The following is a 26,868-nucleotide window of genomic DNA, read 5'->3' on the forward strand; positions in this document are numbered from 1 at the left end:
CCATGACTCTTGAATTTAATTTGCATTCTATCTAGACAATGAACCATCACCACACCTCATGGCGAAAGCCTGCAAAAACAATAATAAAAAAAAAAAGGCTGACGGAAAAAAGAAAACGTTCATAAATGTTCATCATCTTCAGAAGAAGATCTCAGCATGTATTTGTCCAATACACTGAATTTGAATAACTACAGTATTAACAAAAACTAACCTAGTAACTACTACACACACACTATCCAAAGATAAATGCGGAACGGTGCAAAAGTTCAGCAGGGCCACATCATGCGGGGGTGCCGTCAGAGCGACCGAAGAATTCATTGATTAAGGTCTTATAACCAGTTTTACATCTTAAAGTCTGGTTCAGTGGTGTAATTTAAGGCCAGATCCAGGCACACAGCATTTAAGTGTGGCCTTCCATCACATTTCAAGTTCTTGATCAATGTTCAAATGGTGGGGGAGGGAGCAACTGTTGGGACTTCCATGAATCCTGTATGGAATAACAGATCACCAGACTGTGGCAAAGTGGAAGAGTGAAGAAGCGGTTCAAACCAGGGCAAGTACCCCGGTCCATAGCATAGCCGTCTGACAGTAGACCAACCGGCTGGTACTGAAATGGACAGCACAACAAGCTGCTGTCGATGCCCAGTTTGTGTGTTTCTCACAGCACACCTTCAGGAGGACTGGAGGGCCAAGGTCAGACACTAGACTACGTGGTGCCAATGCCAAACATCTGGGAGAATCACAATTACTTGTGTTCACAAAGGGCATCTGGGAGACCGCAACAACACCACAAACACCACAGCTTTCACAGCCTTTTACCACCATTTCCATAAAGTAATTAAGCTCTACATTAAGCCAAATGATCCTGTTAAAGCCCATAACATGGCTGTATTTCAGGAGCATCAAACAGACGTTAATGATTGCGCAGGTGATTTGTCAATGAAGCACCTCAATTCCTCACAGTAACTGAGTGGTCTAATGAGCTGCATTTCTCTAAAAAGCGCTTTGAAACGTTCACACAGCACCAGAGTATGCTGTAGGGAGAGAGAAGTGCGTTACTGCGTCCTGCAGAATATCACATGCCACCTGGAGAGAACTCCAGCACATTGGTCCATATGTCGAATAGACCTCTCAATGCCAGGGTGGCACTACAGGCAAGGAGGGGGGGTGAGCGACACCGAAAGGTATCAAGTCCTGGTCAAAAAGCCTCCACTGTGATGAGCCCAGCCTTCCAGCTCATTAGCACAAAGGGAGTCGCTCTTGCGTCGGCTTGTCGGTGCCTCTTACAGGAGGGGGCAGGAAACACTACTAGATGGATGGCACACCAAGCAGGGGGGGGGGTGTGAGACAGCAGAAGCCCAAAGCACCTTCACCAGAATGCCATCCTACAATCATAACTGTTGGTACCGTGAGGAAGAGAGTCAAAGGTGATTAACACGGCCAAACTGGAAATGTACACAAGCCCTCTTTTCACAGTAGAAAAACAAGCATGCAGCCTTTGTAAAGGAAATATATATGCAGTAGGTGCCACAGTGGTTAGAGCCACTGCCTTGGAAATGACGGGACCCTGGTTTGAATCCCACCCCCAGCTGTAGTACACTTCAGCAAGGTACTTACCCAAAACATTCCAGTAAAAATGGGCAAACTGCACAAACGAGTAATTAGATCTCAGTGTACAAGCCTGACACGGTAAGTCTTGAGGAAAGTGCCAGATGAATTAAGAAAAAAGATTAAAATCAGGGGACTATATGCCTAGTTACACAAGGAAACAAGCAAAACATGTTGAACGCAAGTGTATTTGAGCAATATATTCCACACATATTGCAGCTTTACATTTCATGAGCAATATACTTTGAATGTGCTGCATGCGATACGTAACGCTCACATTTTGCAGAAACGGAATGTATTCTTCAGACACACTGAGAAGGTGTGAGTGAGTGTCCTACAAGCACTGTTGTTCCGCTGGCAAAATAGAAAAATACCCATAATGCATCACCAATGAAAGGCACAGGAATGACACCCACAGACTGTAGTGCTTCTGGTTCTTGCAGGTGAGATGCTACACCGTGGCACCACATCAGGTGAGAGTGATGAGATTAGGAATATTTCCATGTTCCATTCTATATGAAACCAAAATATTAATACATTATGGAATGTACAGTGTTCCCTGCATATCCAAATATGAATTACAATTAATTAACTTGTTTTTTTTCTCTCTTTTGATTACACACCCTCAACTGTGAAAAATCGAGTATGGTTACATAACAATTCAAAGTATCATCAGAAAAATTTCAGATATACATTTTTCTTTTTAAAACTTTCACTTCATAATTCACATTCATTGGCAGATTTAATCTCATCTCTCCTCCAAAACACTGCCTACTCACATCTGGAACACACTAGAAATAAATGTCAGAGCAGCTGATATGAGCAGAACTCAGAAAAGATTGAAAGGTTTTTTGATAATTTTGAGACCGCGAACTGGCATCTTAGGATGGCTCAGAAACATCAGCTGCTTGAGCACTGCTGCAACAGAGCTCTGCAACAAGCTCCCACCTCCCCTCCACACACACACTCCTGATGGTACCACACTTGGAACAAGAGACGGTGACGATTTAAGAAATTTTTTTTTTAAAAAAGTACAAGAATCACAGTGCGGCATTCCAGCAGCCGCATTTCCAACCCATTCTGTTGCCAGTTGCCACCGGAAGCGGATCTGGGGGGGAGCCCGGGGGAGTGAAACGTGCCTTGTGGAGCCCGCTCTTGCTGCAACAGATGGGCACAGCGGCAGCAGTGGCAGGCGAGCAATCGTGCAAGCAAATGGGGCGCTCAAATTGCAGTAACGCTATTCCCCAAATACAATCCCACCATGATAACTTCGCGGTTTGTGTCTTCACGTCTCTGTGACAAATTTACAGGAACGGGGCAGGCATTAACACATTTACAGAGAGGATAGCAAGAAGATGCTAGCTACAATGTGGGATGTAGAGCAGATTCTCAGTGCAGCAGCATATTGACAGATGCGGTGGTAAGGAGGAGACAGACAAACGGGATAACATAGAAAACTGGACCCTGCTCTCGACACTGACAGAGATTTACACACGCACGCAAGGAAAGGGGAAGGCAGCTCAGAGACTCTGCATTGGATACCCACCTCTGTCCTTTGATGACAGCCGATGCAGCGATCCCAGCCGGTTTGGGGAGGAAGAAGTCCGACTGGGGAAACCGGGTTTCCTCTGGAAGGTGTGAGGAGGAAAGAAAGAGGGAGAGATGAGAGGGAGGGGAAGGAGGCTTGGGGACACTGCCCGTGTCTTGTCTTCTCTTGCCGTGCTCCTATGTCAGTGCCTGTGTGCTTGTGTGGATGAGCATGTGAGAGAGAGAGAGAGAGAGAGAGAGAGAGAGAGAGAGAGAGAGAGAGAGAGAGGGGAGGGGTATGTGAGTGAGCCTGCAGAGTAAGTGAGAGTCACTGAACAGTGCAGATGCATAAAAAGCAGCTCGCCCTCCCCCCCACCACAAAGAAACAGAAACACACACAGACACAGACACACACACACACCTCTTCCCTCCGCTCTGTCAGCAGTACAGTGACCATGCAGGGGAATAAAGCTGCCAGAGAGAGAAAGAGCAGGAGAGAGAATGATGGAGGAAGGGAGATGGATACAGTTAGAGACAGAGAGCTAAAAGGGTGAGAGAGAGAATGAGGCTGAAGGAGGACATTTCTCCGATTATAATGAAATGAAACAACGGGAAGCAGACCAGCGGCCGTTCCTGCAGTATCAGCTTGGCTCAAATTCATTCAAGAGGGTACTCTCACATGCCAAGGGACCAGTGATTCTCAATTACTGCAGCAGGCAACTAAAATAATTAAATAAGCAAATCTCCAGTTGCACTCAAAGCCTGACGGTGCAGGTTTCCTCCTGCCATGGACACTACCGGTGGTGTGCAGGCTGAATGGTGAGATACACGCACACTGAGCTACGCACAGAGCGCAGGCCATCCTCAGTTCTGAACACTGGGGAATCCCAGCTGTACTGGTGCAGGATCTCAGCGCCAGCATTGCTGTTTCAGATCCGGTCTGGACCCGAAGAACAAGGAATGCATGGTGACTACATGGAGGTAGAGAAGGTTTGCCAATGAACTGTTTCAGAGATGATGGCCTACAACAGGCCAAGCTGGACTCCATCATCTCTGACATGAGGGTGAACAGCATCCCCCCCCCAGGAACTGGACTTCTAACAAAATCATTTGAGTTCCAGGAGGAACCCTGCCATTGGACCCATTGAACCTGATTTAATAGAGGAAAAACACCAAGCTGTATAAATTGGTAATGCGTAAAACTAAGCTCTGCGAACTGCTTTATGTAAAAGCATGAGCTGAGGAATTGCATGATAAATAATAAATCAGATGAAGTTATTATTGACTAAGCACACAAGAGACCAGCAGAACTCTTTTCTATCATATTTCAGATATAAAGCAACCACAAATCTCCGCTAAAATCTAAAGACTACCTATTTTACGATGCAAGATGACCAATAGTCTATGTTGAGATGCTTAAAATATTTTTTAAAATATACAATACATAAATATATTTTTTTAAATGCTGTATTGTAAAAAAAAAAAAAATTATTCTATTGAAAACACTAATTGTTCCATTATTTGGAGAAATATAAATGCAACATACGATAGCTTATTTTCAACATCCATTTTCTTGTGAAATTTGCAAAGACGAGTTATGTCACATTACTTTTCACTGTCTCCGTCCGCCTTTCAGAATCTTTTCAGTAGAATTAAAACGCACACGTTTTCCAAGGGTCCTTTCCACATGCTGTGTGTGTCAGCTGATGCTTAAGTAACCCACAACCTGTATAGTTCAGTTCCAACTGGCTACAGTGCGCAGTTGGCAGGGTAGTGGTTCAAGCGACTGCCTTTGGCCTGAAGGTTGCAGGATCAAATCCCACCTCCAGCTGTAGTACCCTTGAGCAAGGAACTTACCCTAAATTGTTCCAATAAAATTACTCAGCTGTATACATGTGTAAATAACTGTAAGTCACTTTGGACAAAAGAACGAGGTAAATTAATATAAATGTAGAAACTCAGAAAAGACATAACACATATTCGCCTCCTACAGTACACATTTTTAGTTCTTCCTCTTAATTGAGAGGTTCTCTATATCTGACATGTTGGTCACAACTCAAATTTCAAGATTTTTACACTTGCGGCCAGCAGTGCTGAGCTCAGCCCCTCCCTACAGCCTGAAAGATGGACACAGGTGGAGTCGACTCAAAAGGCACACGGAGCAGTTCTTACAGCCATTCCAAATGTCAACGCTCTTTAACCAAAACACAAGGTAACGGAACCTCACCGGCACTCACAACTGACCTGACCTTCAAGATCCCTCAGTTATCCTCGACAGCCTCGGAAACGACATCCAAGTATGTGCCCAACGGGGCGAGAAATTGGATTCTGGCCACAGTCATCACCATAAAACAAAAAGGTCTAGCATGGGCAGGACAACATTTTCATGGGGATGGACAAATACACACAACTCGAGTAATCTGCCACTGCCTTGAGCTGTGGTACACACATTCCAGGAAAGCAGAAATCACTAGAATATCAAAAGCTGCAAAATGTTACAGTCCCACATGGTGTAACACCCAAGGACAAAACAGCTACAAATTTCAACAGTAATTATGAATATTTTTTTTTTTTTCTTTTAAGTCTCACAGCTTTTACCTTGTTAACGTATGCCATTTGAACAAATGCCTCTTAAAAGCCAGCAGGACATGTGGATGGCAATCCTGAAAGGAATGACTGCCAGTTATAATTAGCCATTATGTGAAACTCAATACGAGTAAGATTGTAATTAAAAAGGCCTCAACATATAAGTGCTTAGCTACTGTAGTCTTGGGCACCACAGAAGGAATATTAACAACAGTTTGTGCATAATGCACAGGTATTTGTGTACCGGAGCATGAGCGACAAGCCTCCAGCTGAAAGGTGGCTGAAAATTTCAGGTAAACATTTTAAATCAACTTGCCTGGTTGCCTTTGATAAAAGGGAGGGGGTACTGCAGAAAAACTCAGGTGGAACATCTTTAAGGATGAGCACATGCAACAAAATTAAACAGAAAACAGAATAAACAGAATACAAATCCACTCATTCACAATATCCGTACTCATTACTGTTCAAACGTCAAAAAGGGCCTTCATTACGTTCTAGTTCGCCAACAAAACCTCATCTAAAAATAAATATTACGGATTCAGTTTACTGTAAGCGAAGTTTTGTAATTAATTGGCCTTAAGTATAGGTGCCCTTTTCACTATGCTTCCCTTTTCATGCTGCACTAGTGGCAGAGATCGTTGTGAGCAGGATTTTTTTCCTCCCTGTTCACTCAAGCTGACATTCCCTTGTAAAGAGAGCAATGCAGCCTCTGGGCTAATTAAATAACTGAGTCACTGAAACACGCCACAGTCGAGAACCTCCGCGGCAAACCCAGGCTACACGGGGCAGTAGAGAGCAGAACTACAGAATGAAACGGGACACGACCCCCTCCAGTCCCTCTCTGCGTCTACGCGGGAACGAAGTTGCAAGTCCTGGTGAAGGAGATGTGATTATTTATAGACAAATCAATGACAGGAGAACTGTTTGATGGGCAATTTAATCAGCAACACCGACCATAAAACAAGCCGTTTACAATAATGAAACCTGTTAGCAAGCATATTTCCACAGATGCTGCTTCTGGGTCTAGCACAATACCAGTGATACGTACAGAAGTGATTTCTTCCATAGGAACTGCCAACGACCCTAAACCATCCTTATCGAGTCAGTGAAAAAGCAGACCAATTGCGCGCAAACTGCCAGGCCTCTCCGATACGATTCTTCTCGTAATTACGACTCAATTCACACGCAACTTACTAAACCACAGCATTTTCTTTGTTCCATTTTCAGACTCGGGAAAAGAAGAGATGAACACCCTCCCCTTTTTAAAAACCACCCAAGTGCATTCAGAATGAACGAGGCTTTGAACATATACTCTGGAGCTGAAAATCAGACCTGTTAATGTGTCATTTTTCTTGTGTACTGATGGTTTACAGATGTTAAATTTGTCTGTTTTCATGTGCAATTTCTTCAGGACAAGCAGGTGCTGAGAGCTCTGCAGGAAGAGCCACAGTACAGCCTGTCTCCCCTCTTGTTCTGCTCCAGGCTTCCACGGGGGCAATGCCTGTCGAACCCGGATCAACCACTTCCTGCTTCCACCTTGCCTGTCATGCTGCCACACAATGGGTTAACCGCACGAATGTCTCCAACTTTAAGTTTCCAGAGCACTGTACCCAAAGTGGCAAACAGGATTTGTGGGTTCAGAATATTCAATTACATTTGTATATTGTGCTATAAACTAAATTTTGCACACGGAACCCTTTTGATCCTACAAGTTCTCCTTCTCACTATAGCCTGGCATAAGTTGCTGCCAGAGCACAACCTCAGCTTGCTTTACATGGCAAATAGGTCCATGTCCCAGCTTACAGAACACACCGTTATTATCTAGCGATGAAATTTTACAACTTTTGACAGGTCTTTCCTCGCAGTTTCAGCTGAGCGTGCAGGCCTTAGGGACAGACAGGTGACAACGCTCGATGCCTGTCCTTCAGTGTGCAAATACCTTTCAACCATTCTGATAATCCCGAGCGGATGGTAGACCATAGGTTTTTGTGCCCTTGGTCTGAAAATGGTCTGACACTACACTCGCTGGTGGGAGAACACTAATATGCTGAAACAAAGCTCAGTAAGAAAGAGGCAGGACAATTACATGACACATTTAAGTAGATGGTACATTATTACGCAACATGTGTTACATTATTGTTCTTCGTGCCATTTGGATAAGAGCACAAAACATTCATATGCACTCTGTTGTATAGAAAGTGCCCTTTGTTACACAATGTCCCCTGGAGGTGGTGGCTATTATAGAACACCACAGTTAATTTGACTCTCTTGCCCTTTTCACCGTCTGTGACATGATTAATCCAGCAGTCATGGCGACCAAATTCAACTTCCACTAGAAAATTTCCTGGGGTTAATGAGATAATTGCTCCAGAAATATGAAAGAACCAAAGACAGCCTTGGTCAGTATCCCGCCTCCTCTCGTGCATTTAAAGAAAACAAAAAACAATGGCTCTGATAAATAGGTGTGAAAAATTATCACAATCGTCACAGATCTGTAACACAAGGCACCTTTTGCTTTCACAAACTAATTGCTTTTTGCACAGAGAGTAGTGACTTGACAATGGGAGTCTGGGGGGGAAGAAAAAAAAAAAGCTCACTTAGATGACAGACATTTTAGATTCAATTTAAGAGCGCACAACAGGATTTTGCCATCTTGGACATATGTTTCACCCCTGTTCACTCTGTGTGGAGTCAGTATGTTAGTATGCTCATGTAGGTGATCTGGTTTCCTCCCACAGTATAAACACAAGATTTAGGGAAAATTGTGACTAAATATGTGCATCAACCTTGCAATTTTTTGGTATTTTGTTCAGGGTGTACCCTGACAAGCCAAGCATCCTGTGCTTTTGGGATAGGCTCTGAACCACAGGTTACTGATAGTGAGTAAGCCAAGTGACCATAAGTGAAAAATGGGGGATATCTGGTTATTGAATTAATTGACTATTTTAGATCTATTACAGAAAGAAACATTTCAAGATGAATATAAACTGCTATATTCAAACCAAGAAGTGTTCCCAACATTCTGAGCTTGCTTCTGGTCACTCTTGTCTTCCGTCTTCACTTGTGTACTTAAGATGCAGAGAAAGAGGAAAAACAAAAATGTTTGTTTAAATTGCTGGAACAAAACAGTCCTCATTTCCCTTAAAATGCAGAAGGGGCAGACCCATGTTGACAACCAGTGCCCAGAGCACACCAAAGCATTCATTCATCACTAAACCAGCTGGACACCTTAAAGCACCCTATTTACTATGACCACTTCCTCTGTTCCACCTAAAGTCCACTCAGGTAAGCACAGCACCCAATGCTGTTATCCTACACTGTAAAAATCACTCTCCTTTTGTGTAGACCCAAAGCTCTCCAGAGGGCAGTTTGGAATCCCTTCTTCTTCAAGTGTTCTTTAGAGCATTTACTTAAGCACAACAGGACACTTTCCCACAGGAGTGCAACTGAGCCCTAGGGTAAATATGATCTACAACAGGTCTGCTCTCATGGCAGAAAGCACACTACCCAGGAGTCAGAACAGATCTGCACAGAGCAATGATATATACTGTACAACATTATTTAAGAGCATCAGAAAGGACTATGATGGTGAGGAAATTCAGAAAATCCAGAATTAACTGTAAGTTAGCTTAATCTTTGGATAATATATTTTTTAATCAGCCTAGCAAACATTTTATAGTTATATTCAACATTGCTGTGGTTACTTCCTGCAAGTGCTTATAGAAATGTCTTCATAACAGCATGCATAGCAACAGGGGCTGAGATACTCATCAGTCTGCTCTACCAGCAAAGCATCCTGTGTTTTCACCCCAGGTATGTCACACCACCTATAACAGCGCATAACACTCTGGGTCTCTCCCAGGAGGCTCCTGAGGATTACTAGAACTCGCAGGTTTTAAGGTACAGCACACCGGCTCAGGGGCAGTATTCCATATGGCAATAATGTAAAAGCAAGCACACATTGGCAGACAACTGGCTTCAAGGTGTTATACTGCAGATGGGAAAGAGCAGGGTGAGGGGTCAACCTGACTGCACAAGCACGGTGATGCTAGTCAAAAAATCCCTCAGTGCTGCGGAGTCGGAGTTGAAAGCAATTAATAGGTTACTGGAATCGGAAAAAATGTACTAACTTCGACTTAATATACTGTATATGCCAGCATATAAGGCCATCTGGTGTATATGTCGAACCCCAAAATAACATGCAACTTTTGGGCAGTGCTGTGGAGTCGGAGTCGTAAGCAATTATTGGATTCCTGGAGTCGGAGTCAAAGGTTTTGTGTACCAACTCCACAGCCCTGGAATCCCCTGCTGAAAATTAACTGTTCTATTACATGTATCAGTGTACTATATATGTACTCATGCATGTATGCATATATGTTTGTGTGTACATCGCATGCTGCTGCAGCCAAGCAGAATTATCTTCTGGGAATAAAAAAAGAATTCATTCATTCGTTAATTATGAAACTAGGAAAAAAGGTTCTAGAAGAATCTGTTCTATCAGTTATAGCCAAGTCCTAAAAACATGCCTAAACATACCACCAAAACCTGCATCATTTAAAGTTACCAGAAACACACAGACATGAACTTTAGCAATAGTTATTGGAGACGGGTACTAGAACGTGTGAGCCGCACCAAAAAGTAGACTTGACTATGCTTTGTCAGCAAGCAGTAATGGAGCTGTTGCCCAAGCTGTGTTTGACTTGCCGAAGTGTTCCAATGCATCTCCTCTACTCGTTTCTCTACACTGGCTTCCCATAGCTGCCCGGATCAAATTTAAGACCCTGGTTATGGCCTACAAATGCATAATTAAAACTGCTCCCAGTTATCTACAAGACTTGATCATGCGCTACACCCCAGCCAGACCGCTACGCTCTTCCACATCTGTCCACTTGGTGGTCCCACGCAAGAAAGGTAAAGCACAGAGGTTCTCGGTTCCGGCTCCGTTGTGGTGGAACAACATCCTCCTCTCACTCAGAACTGCTGAATCTTTGTCCAGATTTAAAAAGGGTCTTAAAACTCACCTCGTCCAGACTTACTTTGTCCATGAGCTCTTAAGTTCATGAATGGTATAAATGTTCATGCACTATAACTTTAAAAACATGCCCAGATTAGTCCTTTACACAGCCACTCCTGCAACGTAACGTAAATGTTTATATTTATCTGAAAAAAAAAAAAAAATTACCAGGAAGGTGATTAGGAATCGTTCATATTCTGGTAAAGTTTTATGGCGCTACATTGGTGCATATGGTGAAAGTAACAAACTGTACTTAAGAAGCACACGTCTGCAACTATGTCTCTTCTGATGTAATGCACAAATTGTATTTTCTATGAGATGTGCGTCGGTTTGGAGAAAAGCGCCTGCTAAATGAATAAATGCAAGTTTTCCTTTGTTAATTACTCTATTATTGCATGGCTTTCTAAAGACAAGTGTTTCAAGTGGATTGCTGACTCAAAGCCATACATACTGCATGTGTATGCATGAATAAAACTCCTCATAAGGTCGAATTCTCATAACTTCAGCAGGCATACCTTACGGGGGAGGGAATCAGACACTGGCACTTGGACCCCAGAAACAGGGAAGGTTTTTTCTCGCCTTTGTCTTTTGGTCTGTTCGTTCGGTCATTTTTCTCCTTTTCCTCCGTGGCCAGTAGGATTACTTACAGCTTTAATTATTATATAGTTATTGCAGTAATTTAGTGTATAGCCTACTTTATATTATGCCTCTAATCTGTTCAGCACTCTGTGTCACTGTGACAGAAGAGAGCTCTACAAAAATAAACTGAATTCAATTCACACATTTATAGTACAGCCAAGTACAGCCATGTAACACATGCACACCAGGTCATTTAGTGTTACCAATACACCTGAATCACATGTCTTTAGACTGTGGGAGGAAACCTGCAAAAATATTAGCATAACATGCAGACTCCACAGACCGAATCCACGTTTGATCACATAGGCCTGGCGCTGAAAGATACCAGGTCAACTTGTTCTGTGGGGGTGAACTCGTTTGCACTGTTTTCATCTATTTCTCTCTGTATTTTCCATTAAAGGTTGAATTAATACATAAACACTGACTTTTGTAATATGTGGTTTCAGAATGTTCGGTATACCGTATAATGGCCACACAAGAGCAGAAAAAGCACAGGTGGCTCGAAACACACTATCATACAGTAACTGGGATGAAGGGAAACTGATTGTACATACACACATATCTCCAACACAACTAAATGCACCGTAAGCCTGCAGTGTAGTGTAAGGCAGTCACAAAACTGTTTTAAAAAAATTCTCTTTTTGCTCTATTCCATCTACATAACAATCCTTAAACATTCTGACTGCCTAGTATGTGAAGTGACATTTCAAGGAAAATAAGAAGTCTGAGAGGAGTACACCTTTGTAAGATTTAATTACTGACCAACATTATATATTACTCCTCTCAGCTGTAGATGTAAGTTTTCCCTGTTTACATATAAACTGTCATATCTTGGTGTCTGACAAACTTTAAGAAAGTCAATCTTTACATAAACACCTAATATGCACTTAACAGATGAAGCTGCGTTCCAGTTAAACTGCTGAATCTATAATAAAGCAGGATTCTGTCAAACGTCACAGTATCCACAAAGCCACATGACATACTACCTTTTTTATTCATGGTAAGCAGAAACCCGAAACCACACTTTCCAAACAAAAGCGTAAAGGGAAGTTCAGTAAGAGGCCATAATTCTCTCAATACCTCTTGAACAAAATGCAAGAAATTAATGCAACAACTGCAGGTCACGTGAAGGCTGCAGCACAAGGATACTGTATGTTAAAAACTGACAAACATTTATGCACATTACACATCTATAAATCATAGAACTAAGAAATTTAAAGTAAAAAGTCATGAAATTCAGGATCTGACTGATCAGCAAGACTATCAATACTTAATACCGGTTGGAGTTTGGGGAGATAAAATGGGATACATATCGGCCAGTGTTCCGTATTAAATTTGAGAAACACCAAGAACAAGCGTTGGACCAAATACAAAAGCACAGCTGACATTTCACCATGACCTTGACAAAGACAACTCATCTCAGGCCAGTCTTTGCATGTATGGCTTTGCTCTGCACTTGACAGCAGTCCCATACATTGGACATTTGCTGTGTGGAACCAAGCCGTTAGAACGCCTCCCTTAAAGCCTTTCTCTTGATCGACAGCAGACTTGAAGGGCACCACAACCGAAACCTTCAACCGGTGACTCAGCCTGGAGAACTACATCCCTGCCCCAGGCATGGCATTAAAGTCTCCAGCTGCAGCACAACATTTCCTTAGTAAGCATGCATTCGGCAAATATGCAAACACTTGAGAAAGAGCTCATTACAGAGAACAGCAATATCACATTAGGGTTAAGATTTTATTTTTGTTTGAGCCGGCAGTTTTATCCTGATTACGGGCAGTCCCTGGATTACGAACAAGTTCTGGTCCTAAGTCTGTCTTTAAGTCTGAACAGTTAGGTATGTTGAGTATCTAACATCAGTCAAATGTTTCTCTTAGTATACCTTTCTATGCATAAAAAACAAACACTTCCAGATAGGCTAAAACATCTTTAATATAGCAATACAATGTAATGATGTAATAGTGATAAACATAACTACCATATTTATGATACAAAGGAGTAAAGAAAATGTGTGTAGGTATAAAAAATATTAAAACTTTAATGGTCATTTTCCAATGTTTGTTGGCATGTCACCTTTTTCCGATCGCTTTATTTCCACTTCAGTTTCAATTGTCATCATTTTTGTGTGTTACTGTATTTCACAATTTTCTAAAAACAAAAAATTTAAAATATATTCAATAAAAATTTTGTAAAAAAAATAAAGCCAAATACAGTAACACATCCGTGGTCCGTATCATAGTGAGCAGGCAGGAGACTAAGGTAGGTGTGTGGACGCAATCACAGGATCTCTATTGTCGGTACACAAGGGAGCAGGGAACAGGCGTGGGTCTGTCGATGCACAAACAGGTCTTGGGGAGAATCCAAGTCGTAATCAAGGAGGCGATACAAGTGTCGAGAGCCGTGGACATCAGGAGCGGAAACGAGGGACTTACAGACGGGTATGTTGTCGTGGGTTCACTCAAGAGTGTTGGAGAAACGGGTTTCTCAAATGAGATTCCGCAAGCAGGGTGTAACATCCGTTATTAGAACCATTGTATGCAATTTGAATTTTTAACAGAATAGGCCTTATATTTACATGTATTTATTTAGCAGACGCTTTGCTCCAAAGCAACATACATCTCATAGAAAATGTATACATTACATTAGGAGAAAAAGACACAGATGCTGATGCATGATTCTAAAGTGCAGTTGGTTCCTTTCCACCATATGAAAGGATGTTAATCACACAAGTAGCTGCATAAAACTTTCAGAATATCCTGATTCCTGATCCCCTTCCTAGTAATCTTTTTAAAAAAAGAAAAATTAAAAATTGAGGGTTGTTTGTAACTACAGGTTGTACGCAACTCAGACATTTGGGACATTTGTAACCTGGGGACTGCAATTATTGTAATGCAAAAGTTTCTTACAGGGAATTTCATTTCAGTGCATTTTCTGCCAACACTTCAGAAGGCAAACTCCATGGATCCCTCTTCGTTACACCTCCACACACAGGACCTTGCAAGACTATTCAAACCTGTTAAAAGTTTGAACCATTCAACAATCAGTATTTTTCTGAACTCATATGCTCTAGCACTAGTCAGAGCCAAATTAAGTTGTTAGTCTTTCCAGACAATTCCAGAGTTATTTTACCCCATTCACCTTGGCAAATCTACAGAAGGTTGTTCAGGTTGGTTGGATGATGCTTGTGAGCCGCAATTTTCAAAGTGCCACAGATTCTTCATGGAATTGAGGTAAGTACATTGACTGGGTCACTGCAGGACATTAACCTTCCCCCCCCCCCCCAATTCTTTTTTTTTTTTAAATTTGCAGTGTTGCTTTGGCTTTATGTTTGGCATTATCTCCTGCTGAAAGGTGAACTCTCTCCCAAGCTTCAATTTCTCAGCAGACTGAAGGCAGTTCTGTTGCAGCATTTCCTTTAAATTTGCTCCATCTATTCTTCCTTCAATTTTGACAATATTCCCCACCCTTGCTGAAAAACAGCATCCCCACAGCACACTACTGACACCACCATACTTGTCTGTCAGGATGTTTGTTGAGGCATGGGCAATGTTAGCTTTGCATCACAAACAGCATTATGAATTTTGACTAGAAAGCTGTATCTTGGTCTCATGACAACAAAATATTTTCCACACATCTTAGCTGGGACATTTACATGCTTTGAGATGACTGAATAATCTTTCTTGCCATGCTCCCACACAGGCCAGTTTTACGTAATGCTCCTGATACTGTGGACTGGTGCACCTTTCCTCCACTTTCAGGAACTAACTTCTGTAGCTCCATCAAAGTAATTGTTTCTCCATGTCTTCTCCTCACATGTCTATGTCTTGGTGGATGACCTTTCCTAAGCAGTGTCTGGGTTGTGTAATGCAGTATCAACATCTACCAATATACTGAACATACATAACTTCTACTGAAAATACTGATCGAACAAAACCAACTGGGAGAACTTTTGTGTACCGTTTTCCTAATTTATGCATTTTTATGATCACTTTACCTCTAATTTCTGTGGTATGTTCTTCAGTCTTCCATTCTCATACCTTTACTTCAGGTACACAGCCTCACCAATGATGCCTTTAAAAAAAAAAAAAAAAAAAAAAAAAACTATCTAGAGAATGTGGTTATTATTTAATGGTTCACATGCACAAAACATATCTGTCCAATTAAGAGAGACAACTGTGTCCTTGTAAGGGTGTAGTTTTTTCATCCACGTAAACTTGGAGAATCCAGAACTATAATTTGTAATCCAAGTAATGTGGATAACTTTCAAGAGGTCTGAATACTTTTCCAAGGCACAATACACATTAAGTGTACAGCAGAAAGACTACATATGCACCATTCATACAAAACTAAAAATAACTTGCCACTACCCAACAAAATACTCAGCAATTCACACTTCTAAAGCTAAACCAACAGCTACTGTCTGCAGAATGCTGTACTAGTTGCAGTCTCACTCAGTCAATCCAACAGACCAGCTGGAACACGATACTGCAGATTTTGAAAAAAATGAAAATAAGAAACCTTATAAGAAATGGTAACAGAAACAAACACCCTGAGGTTTTTAAGGTCAACTGCAACACCTTCACAACTACCAAGATCTCTGGTGGTGCTTAGTGCCTACCAGCCAATGTGAGATGCAGCATACCTCTATTTCTGGTACGGGTGCAGAACTCAGAAGACAGCCCCATCAGAGGAAACAGCAGGCAGGCAACTGCAACTTGCATGGATGTGCAATGTAAGGCAGGGCTCGCACCTCTCCTGCTCATGACTTCCTGTTTCTACAGGGTTGCAAAGAAAAGCCCCAGTGCACAAGCACTTAACGGAAACTGGCAATAGAAACTCATGAATACTAGCCCAGTGCATCGCAACCTCCTTTAAATCCTTACCTTTGCAATACTGCCTCAGCAATCTTGGCTCCATTTCCTCCTGTAAACACATATTTTCTTCCTGGCTGCTAGATGTTTGCTCCACCAGAGAATGCTACCGATCTGTTTCAAGCCCCTGATATTTTAACTGCATTAGAACTGCTTCAGAACTAACCATAGTATGCTGACAATTTTTTTTAAAAAAAAAAAGTTAATTGAAAATTGAAACAAAAAAAACAAAAGCAAAAGATTAATCATTTGAAAGTGAATGTAATATGAACTGGATTTCATAGCAAGCAATAACAAAATGTCAAATTAAAAGCTATAAGCAGATGGAAGTGAAGATCATGTGCAACAATATAGCAGAGCCAAGCAGTTCAGAGACCCCACACATAATCAAGCCCAAATTCAGTGCTTTTCCTTTGTAGACCCAGCAGCTGCTTTCAGGAGATGAAGGTGGACAGGTCCCTGGGGATATTTTGATGTCTGGTGGAATAAATTACAACAGTTTGGTAAACTTGTGTTTGAGTTCCAGAACACGGAGCCCTATTTAGCCTTTGTTGCATTTTGTGCTTGTTGTCATATTTCAACATCAATTAACTTGATACGCGCTGTTGCTTCGCGTGCATTTATGCACTGATTTGCATTTTCGCACAGGAAGCACCACAATTGTTCCCCATTCGCAAACACAGACAATTATGGTTTGGTGGCAAAAGGATGGAAATGCATCGCATATAAAATCAATCAAATGCTTAATTTCTTGGAGTTACAAGTCAACATGGCATTTGGGCCTTTCTACGATGCCAGCGATTTGCTGCATCACAGAATTGTCTACACGCTCAAGGGTGGTGCATCACTGCGTATTGCACAGCAACAAAAAATATCTCACGGCAAAGGACAACAAGTAGTATTAACAGGTGATCGGTTTCACTGACAGAACCAAGTAAAGCTAGTATATGTGTACCAGGAAGAAATAAATAGCAGCATTGTGGTTAAAGCTACTTCTGCCTTTGGAACCAAAAGTCACAAGCTTGAATCCCACCTTCAACTGCAGAACCCTTGAGCAAGGTACTTATCTTAAATTGCTACCGTAGTAAAATTACCCAGCTGTATAAGTGGGTAAATATCCAATAAGGCTAATTGATTTGTAAATAGCTTGGGAGAAAACTTAAACTGTCAGCTAAACAAATGTAAATGTGTAGCCCAGCAATTGCACCGAACTGCACTGTCACTTATGTCATGCCTGGATTCATGTAGAGGTGATATACTTCAGTGTCCTTGAAATTCCACCTCTAAGCAACTCAATCAGATATTATAACCACCTGCTGGAGAAACTGGAAATTTCATCTAATTCAAAACGTGATAGGTGACAGACAGAGGCAATGAAAGACTGGGTGAAGTGAATGAATTAAGCCTTAATTTAAGGACCGTGTGAAGATGCACGACTCCGAGGAGTCAGACGGACACCTCCTCCCACGTGCACAGAGAAACACCTGCTGAGCTGGAGCAAACTGGATTTCTACACGTCACGACCCCATCACACCAAGCCCTCAATTATACTTTCCCCCCCTCCTTGACTTCTATTTCACCAGAACAGAACGTACCACAGCTGCAATGCTGTTAAGAGTTGCTTCTATTAACTATTTCCCTCAAGAGTAATGGATTATCACTCAAAACGTCGTCGGCTAGCTAATGCTATCCCGTGACGGTGAGTCTCACCGTGAGAAAGAGCCAATCTCAGTCCCATTAACGCCGTTAATTAATAACGGTAGGAAGGTAGGAACATATTTTAAACTTGATTACCAATCTGTCGATATTTTAAAAAGTTTTAGTGCCCGACTTACCTGTATGTATGTCAAAATATACCACAAACGCAGAAAATCTGGGGTATTACTGCAGCCACCTATACTCATTCAAGCGGCGCGAGCTCTTATTTTTTACCGCTTTCAGGGCGCCTACCACGCGTTGTCGCTAAAGCCCGCCCACTTCGCGGGTAAAATTATTTAATTGGATAATAATCTTATATCTTGTCCTAATGCGTCAGCCCATTGGCTGCGAGTGCTGTCGATTCCCCCTAGTCCGTAAAACCAGGCTTGATTCGTATGTACCGACTAAAAAGTCTATGGTGATTGGCCGAAAACGCTGTCTTTCTCCGGTACTCCGTTCCTCATTGGCTGAGATTGGCGTTCCAAAATTATGCATTTCAAACCGAGGTGCGCGCTGAGAAGGCGGGAGAAGGACGTTCGACGGCAGTTTTTTCTGTTCGTCTCCTCGAAGAACAGGTCACCCCCCCCCCCACGCCAATAAAATTAAAAATTTTAATTTCGCCCAGTAGAACTCTACAGCCACAACAAAATCATACACATTTTGGCCTTCACCTGAATGTACCTTCATCTACGGTATCTTTTCCGCCACAGCAACTTAATCCCAGGTAGAAATTAAATTAGTTATCTTTAAAACTTTACGTAATTACTAGCATTCCGCTGAAAATTCTTAATTTTAAATTAATTCCTTTAACCTCGGTCGCTCTCGTTTACCGCTTATCGTGGGAAGGGTCGCAGCGGTCCGGAGCCCATCCCAAAAGCGCCGGGCACCATTACGAGAGGCGCACTCTAGACGGGACACCAGTCCACAGCGCGCACACACACACACACACACACACACACACACACACGGCAATTTATTGTGGCCAACTAACCTGAAACACGAGTCTGTGGGAAGAAACCGGAGCACCCAGCGTTAAAACCCCCCGCAGACACGATGGTCAAGGTTCACTTGTCATGCCACACTGACACAGACATACAGGAGAGAACGAAAAGCAGTACCTCACCCTGGTACAATAGTACACGCCACTCAACACGAGGCGGTGCACGAGGGAAACGCCTAATAAGTGGAAATTCGAATGATTGACGCAGCGAATGACTAACAGAATGAACAATATTCGATTATTTTCAGGACAAAATACACAAAAGGGACCTGACAGCGTCACTCTTTCCCCTTTGAAGAGAGGCCGTTTTCACGCCTATTTTAATGAGAACTTAACCCTTTTTTCCCCCCCTTTTAAAATACAGTACTGTGAATTTACGCTACTGTGTTCCTCCCTCTGCAATGCCAATGTGGGCCTGACAAAACAGTCTTTTTGATAAATTACCTGTAATTGTTTACCCACTTATACAGCTAGAGTAATATTGGGTAAGTACCCTGTTCAAGGGTACTACAGGTAGAGGTGGAATTCAAACCTGCAACCTTTGGGTCTAAAAGCAGAAGCTCTAACCATTATGCTACTAGCTCCACCTATAAACATAGAATATATACTACAGACCAAGCTGGACTGAAATCTAAGCCCAAACACCACACGAGCTGTGAGGCAACAGGCCACTGTTGACGTGCCACCCCACGCCACCCTAAAAATGTTTTTCCCCCACAATAACCAGTACAGCTAAAAATCCAACTACTACTAAAATAATGCATACAAAACAAATGCATTTTCTGCTTTATTCAGCCATGAGGATCAGCAATTTCTACAGATTTGTCAAAAGATACACAAAAGCTGAGTTATAAAGGAACCACACGCGATTCCTCTACTTGTCAAAAGAACACCGCACTGCTACATTTACTTCGATCCATTTCAGGAAGAAAAACAGAGAACGCTTTTAGGCCATTTCCAATTTTTAATTTGCACTTACCCAGTAAGGTCTCCTTTAATTACATTTAGCCTTTGCCCACCAAGGATCAAATGTATAGTTTATCAAATTTCTTATGCAAATAATATTTAGAATCATATATTGAAGAACTTAATTTAATTGCCAGGAAAGATGTTAAGTAGCGTGAGGAATGGAGACATGAGAAGTGCTACTACCACAACATATCACATGAAACTCTCAGCACCAGCGGTGAACCCCCCCCCCCCCCGTTTGTGGTTTGCTCCCATTGCTTCGCTGCGCTTTTCCCCCCCAAGAGGGTGCTGAGCACAAAGATGTTGAATGGGGATCTACGTGGCCTTCGCTCAGTCCTTCAGGAGCAACGGGGCTTTGACCTGTGCAGCCACCTCAGCTCCCATCACTTCTTCCACCACTGCGAGGGCAAACTCGAAGCAGGTCCCGGGCCCGCGGCTGGTGATCACGTTGCCGTCTTTCTGCACGCGAGCCTCCGAGTACTTGTAGTGATCTGTTGATCAGGACAGCAGCAGACATTTTACGACAGGTCTCAAACTATGTGCACATTTCTGCACATTCTCTTCTTGACACAGGACACGGTGTCCTTTTAATCCCCAAGAGGGCATTCAAAGCAGGCAAGTGTCCAGAGTGCCCTCTGCTGGATGGCAGCAGCCATTCATTTTCAGGACAAAATGGGGAAACCGCTGCAGCTTGGTTGCTACGGGTCACCATTTGCCAATGTGCTGTGTGCCGCATTTCCTGCATGACTGCACATGCTGACTCGTGAAGGGAGCTGGCGTCACATGCGGCTGAGTCTCCAGGGGCAAGCTCATCCACACAATGATTTCGTTTAGCGAAAGGCCAGCGGCTCCATCAGAAAAATGAGTGTGTGCAAGATGCTGGAGGTTACAAATGTACCCATTAGACTGTACAGGAATCGTAGCATGAAGAGTTATTGGCTTGTGGACTAATGCCAGTCTCTGTACACTGCCCAAGCAATGTAGCTCCTTAAAGTCCCCAGAAAAAAAGATTTTAAAGACACATTCTTCATACACAGTTCATGCCAATTCAGACAACGCTGGCCAATTGCCTCGTGTTAAATGGTGTTTAGACAGGTGAACAATTGGAGTTTAGTGCAGTGTACCTAGAATTGTAAGTCACCTTACATAAATGTTTCAGCTAAATAGTTACATTTGAGTTTTTTTTTTAAGTTGCATTGGGAAAGTGTCCATTAAATGACAATATACTGTATTTACAGCTGTCTAGAGATGTGCAAAATCCAAATTTGGTCCTTGCAATACCACAAAATGCCTTACAACCAGAATAGGTGTGTCTTGGGAAAGAACAGTAGGTCAGCCTCTTAGGATGAGAAGTATCGACCATTTAAGTCCATTGGGGGGGATCTTACCTCCAGTCATCATTTTCTCTTTCATTGAAGGATAGGTGGTAACTGTGGTGCCAAAGGCAATGCCATGGGCAAGGAGAGCAGTAGGGCCTGGAATGTGGGGGAGAGAAAAAAAAAAAAAAAAAAAAAAAAGCTATTTTATGTGACAGGTACAAACACCCCCCCCCCCCCCCCCAAAAAAAAAAGAAAATAAGCAGATAAACTCAAGTTGCTCCTGTAAGCTTCAGTGACTGCATTATTGACAACCAATATATGAACTAATGTAGACCTGCCTGAAGAAAACATGAAAGTAAAAAATGAGCATTAATTATGATAGGATGGCACTTCCATAACCTGTAGCAATTCATTAAAGGGGAGGAGACCAAACAAATAATGTATTCTTGTTTCATTAATCCAAGCGATCCTGCCTTTGAGTGTGTGAAAACCACACTGAGACACCACTCCATTACAGATGCCAAGTGCTCTCACACTAGTGTAGTGGTAAAGGGTGGACAGGACAGTGCTGGCTTAAGAAGGGATCACAGAAAGCAGCAGCTGGGGGGGGATCCACTGTAATCAACAGTGAAAGGGAGAAACACTCGACACTCAATGTGAGACCAAGACAAAGTGACCCAAAGAGGTAATGCTGAAAAAGGTGCAGAACCTAGGACACAGCTTAACGGCTCCCTATTTTGATATTTATTTCTTGAAGTCTACAGAAAATAAGGCCACACACAGAGTTGCTTCTACGGTTACATTTAGAAAAGAAAGTTTCTGTTCTGGAACAAATGTCGGCTGGTGCTGCAGGCCTACAGATTATTTTGCTCTGCTCCTCGACCCTGCAATGCGACACTGATTCCACCGTTCCCACGTTTACCACAGAGCTCCTCTTAGGTAAACACGGTTCACTCGCGTGCACAGCGCGCTATGGAATAAGAAGCCAAGTCACTGCCCTCCCCTCTCAGAAAGTCCTATGGGAATGCTGGGCTCTTTCTAGGACAGCACCCACACATGGGGCTATTGCTCTCCTCTGTCGTCATTTCCCCATCATCGCAGCACCCTCGCTGAGCACAAGGTCTGTTCATTTCCTCTTTAAAACCCTAATTGTCACAGGCACCAAGCATGCAGGAAGAACAAGCTAGCACAGGCAGGGTCAGTCGAGAGAAGGCGGCGCACTTGAATTCTCAGACCAAATTGATCGTTTTACGCCTTCTCAGCAGCTCTTTGCTCAGAAGCCTGCAGGAATACAGCACCCCAGACCCCCTGTGTTCAGGATCGTAAGCAGAAAATGACAAAGTCTGAGATCCAAAGACATTCATTTTCTGATAAGGAGCACACTATTCTTGGCAACCAAAACACAATCCTCCTCTTTTCAGATGATGCAAGTCATAATCAAGGTCACATACAACTTTTCTGAAATCAATAGCAGACAGCATTCAGAAACACAGGAACAAGTGAAATAGGGAAGCTGTACTGGAGGCCACCTGATACATCAGCCCGTATCAGTCTTTCCATTTTCGTAGCATCACTCGGGAAGGTCACCAATAACAGGCACATGTTCCTCTACCACTCTTTCATACTAGCTAATGAAGTATCCACAATGTCAAAAGTACAGACTTTCAAACAAGGACAAATTATTACATGGAATTAAATAAAACCCTTCTTTCCACTTATTGTAGTTACTATGCTGGTTTAGCACAGTACCAGTAGTAGAGTGGTAGCTTATTAGACAACTATTGACTTTACCTAGGCTGCTGTAGTAAAAGTCAAACAGAGCAGAAAGCCACTTCTGCCTAACATCAAAATACAGTATTGTTTGTATTATTTCTTCAAGTTGTGTCAACTGAGGATTCATTTTTCATGAGAGGTTTCAAAGATGTGTGAAAGATTTGATTTAGTGGTTTTGCTCATTCGTAACAAACATATAAATGGACCTATAACAGATTTTCAACAATTTCAACAACTTTCATCTCCTAGTGTTAGGATAACATAAAATTCAGTAAGAGACAGTATTTTTATATTTTAGGTGTCACCACTGCAATAATGCAAGCATTTAAACTGACCCAAGTTTCATTCCATTAAACAATTTGTTTACTGGACTGTGCAACCCTCTCGCGAGAACAAAGTACTGCAGCTCAAACTGTCAATATGGAATATAAAGTATCACCGAATTCCTGTGTGCAACTGAAACGAGTGACTTTCTGTAGAACAGGGCATTTCTGTATGAGCTGCGGAGTGAATTAAGAGCTTACCAAAAAATTCAATCCATATGTAAACATTTTAGATGATGGAAATCAGGCCACTGAGTGTGTAGACTCAAGAGAAGCTCTTCCCCAGTGTGTTAATGAGGGCACAGAGACTAAAACTCCCATGCTGGACCCAGTGTGACAGAGCAGGAAAAATGGTACCTGCACAGATGGCAGCAATGAGGCCCTTTCTGGCCTCCTGTTCTTTCAGCAGCTCCTTCACAGCGGACGACTGCAAGACACACAGTATGTTCAAGACCTACACATCAACCAGTAAAGATCGCCATCATTCTGTGCGCTTAACAACTACAATTCAAGAAGGGGCTGAAGACCCAACATCAAAAATTTCAGGACTGAAGCAACTCAGGTTAATCATTCATAAAGTGACATATCAGATCCATGCGTGAATGCATATGTACTATATGGAAAAATAAGGTCCAACACATGCCAATTTTCCCAGTGGCAAAGAGTCTTACCTCACAGAGATTTTGGGCCCCCAAGGCCCCCCCTGGTAAGAGCACAACATCATATGGACCCTGTGAAGGGCACACATCACACTATGAGTCAGGGCAATAAGATGGAATGCACTGAATATGTAATCAAAAGGCATAGACACCCCCCCCCTCCCCATTTACTGTTATGCAGCAATCTTTCCTGAGGATAATCTCAGAGCAGTTGCAGAAATTGTTTTGCAGAGAGAGAAGGGAGAGAAAAAAAAAAAAAAAAAAAAAAGATTTTCAAAATCTCTATCACCTATTTTTATTAGAAATTGCAGAATAATGAACAACCCTTTATGCAGCTACTTGTGTCATGTACACTGGTTCATATGGTGGTTTGTGACAAATTAACTGTAGGATCACATATCTGCCTCCAGATCACTCCTCCTGTTGATGTAATGCACTTGTTCTGTTCTCCAAGATGAATGTCCCTTTGGAGGAGTGACTGCTAAATGAATAAATGTAAATATCTACCTGACATCTACAGCTAATGCTTCTCTGCAATGTTAAGCTACTTAAAGTGATTTACCCATTTATACAGCTTGCTAACATTCTCCATACAGGAACAATTCAGGGTACATATCTTGCTCAGGGGTATTACTGCAGGAGGTGGGATTTGAACTCACAACCTGTCAACATCACCTGCAGCCCATTTTAAGTAGTGGGTTTAACCAAAGGACAAGCAACAGGAGCAAAAGCAAACCAATACATAGGTGACTAAATACTTCAATTAACAACAATGTGCTTTATGAGGAAGAAACAGCCACCTGGAACAGCTTCAGTGCTCAATGAACCAGTGACTCTTGGGGTTTGTTCATACTTGTACTCTCATGAACCAAAATGAAAGTGCACAACCTAACAACTACATTTATTCATTTAGTTGATCCTCCAAAGCAACTTACAATGGAAAAGTATACACGTGTAGCCATATTATATTTTAAAAAAAAAAATTGAGACAAGCAACGTGCTGCAATGGGCTGAGGCTGAGAACTGAAGTGAAAGCAGAGACCTGCGCGCGCGCCTCCTCCAGGCTCGTGTCCGGACAGATGCGCACGTCACGGCTGCAGTGCACGGGCTCCTTCCCGCTCAGTCCCGCCACGGTCACGGCGATCTGGGAGAGCGAGACGAGAGCAGCGCACACTGAGAATGACATTGACACCAAGCCAAGGCAGCTTCGACACAACCAAGTTAAGGGTTTTCCCCCCCTAAAAAAAGGGTCAGGAAGGGGCGCCGTGTGAGACCCAAGAAAGAGCCGACCTGACTGAGCGTAACTCTCTAAACTCAGACAGCAGCGAGCTCGAGTCGAGTTACACGTCGTCAGGCCACACTGACTCCCCACCACCAGCACCACACATACACCGCTTTCAATTCCAAAAACTTACTACCACAATGGCGAACGTAAGGGTACCACGCCACGAAAAATACCAATCGTTTTACTGTACCAACACTGATGCTGGAAAGTCAGTCACGTCGTTTAACTCTGGTACTTCACAACTAGTAGTACTAGGCCTACGCCAAACACAGTCGACGTCGAGCCTCAAAACCTGCGACTCGACGAAGGCTTTTTTTAGCTAGTTTAATGCCAGGTGCACGACACACACACACCCCAGCTCTGCGCATCACGTCCACGGGAATAACAGTCTCCATTTCCTCCGCACCCTTCGCCACAATGACAAGCGCGCGCTTGGCAGCCATCGTCACTGGAGTAGCAATAAGCGAATCCCGCACGCCTCCGAACGGCTTTTAATAGAACTCGCGCACAGTGCGTGCCTCACGCAGCTACCGATCGTACAGAGGGACAAACAGTGCAGACGCCTGAACAAAACGTTTTTCTCCCTGATTCCGACGGTGAAACTCGCCTTCCAGCTGATAGCCTCCTTTCTCAGCCTAAAATGGAATTTTACTGAATAGATTTCAGGATTCAGAGCACTAAATTGCAAATGAATCATGAAAACGACTTCTCAATAAATTGATTAAATTGGAAAAACGAAATTCACTCGAATCTGTGTTCAAGCACTAGGTTGAAAACAAACGAATCGAAGATTTTAATTCACCAAAAGAATCAGTGGGAATTAAAATTGAAACAGTAAAGATATGAACATTTCTAAGAATATATTAATTCAGTTATAACTTTTGTAATATTTACTAACATTAATAACATTTAGTTTTGTTATATTTAGTACATTTTATATATTGTTATGACACTGTCCACCGGCAGGTGTCAGTATAGCCACAGTCATAATGTTGACCATTTGAAAAATAGTCCAGGACAATTGATTTCCTGTTCAAATTACCATGCTTTACTACGAAACTATAGAAATTTATTATTATTATTATTATTATTATTATTATTATTACTGGTGGTAGTAGTATTATGAACAACTGTGGCCGAGGAGTGGTTGATAAATGTATACCTGAATCTGATTTTTAACTACCTTTGTAAAAAATATACTTATTATATTTGAAGGAAGAAAGATTAACACAAAAAGAAAGCTTACAGAAAAGTCAACCTTTTATTATTTCTGATAAAACAGTCCAGTAAAATGAAAATTTTAGTAAATTAAAATAGAATAATATATATTTCGTAAATGGTTTTAATACACTCTGTTGTAAATTGTTACTCAGTGGAATATATAAGAGTTTCGGTCACGGAAAAATCACAGCTGATTGATTCTTTTATGATTCTGTTATACCACACTTTCAGGTTGAAAATTTAATGTCTCTCAATCCCTATCAGTCCAGCCGAACTCTCCTGCTAATTTAACTACACTCAAACTTTCCTTTACGTATTCTGATATTTCCACAGTTATTTTTTCCAGAGTTTTTAAAAATTACATACCTTGATT

General features: G+C 42.2%; 2 protein-coding genes across 6 annotated transcripts in view; both read right to left on the reverse strand.

The window, feature by feature from the left end:
* The window catches only part of kcnab2a (potassium voltage-gated channel subfamily A regulatory beta subunit 2a), a 90,530-nt gene extending 72,342 nt beyond the window's left edge, over nucleotides 1-18,188 (reverse strand). For 2 of the 5 annotated variants that reach the window (XM_018725697.2, XM_018725693.2), the window contains exons 1-2: nucleotides 18,084-18,188; nucleotides 3,155-3,352 (exon numbers count right to left, since the gene is read on the reverse strand). The gene's annotated coding sequence lies outside the window, so the exon portion shown is untranslated. Of the gene's footprint in view, nucleotides 1-3,154; nucleotides 3,353-16,019; nucleotides 16,153-18,083 lie in introns of all 5 variants that reach the window. The other 3 variants (XM_018725694.2, XM_018725696.2, XM_018725695.2) reach the window with 3 other exon arrangements.
* Nucleotides 18,189-19,720: 1,532 nt separating this feature from the next.
* Nucleotides 19,721-25,802, reverse strand: park7 (parkinson protein 7). The gene is made up of 6 exons (XM_018725339.2): nucleotides 25,628-25,802; nucleotides 25,032-25,133; nucleotides 24,002-24,061; nucleotides 23,688-23,757; nucleotides 21,304-21,390; nucleotides 19,721-20,406 (listed from the first exon to the last, which is right to left on the reverse strand). Exons 1-6 carry the CDS (start codon nucleotides 25,715-25,717, stop codon nucleotides 20,246-20,248), a joined length of 570 nt encoding a protein of 189 aa, XP_018580855.1. The 5' UTR covers nucleotides 25,718-25,802; the 3' UTR covers nucleotides 19,721-20,245.
* Between the last annotated feature and the right edge of the window lie 1,066 nt (nucleotides 25,803-26,868).

The sequence above is a fragment of the Scleropages formosus genome, chromosome 22 (assembly GCF_900964775.1).
Source record: "Scleropages formosus chromosome 22, fSclFor1.1, whole genome shotgun sequence".
Lineage (NCBI taxonomy): Eukaryota > Metazoa > Chordata > Actinopteri > Osteoglossiformes > Osteoglossidae > Scleropages > Scleropages formosus.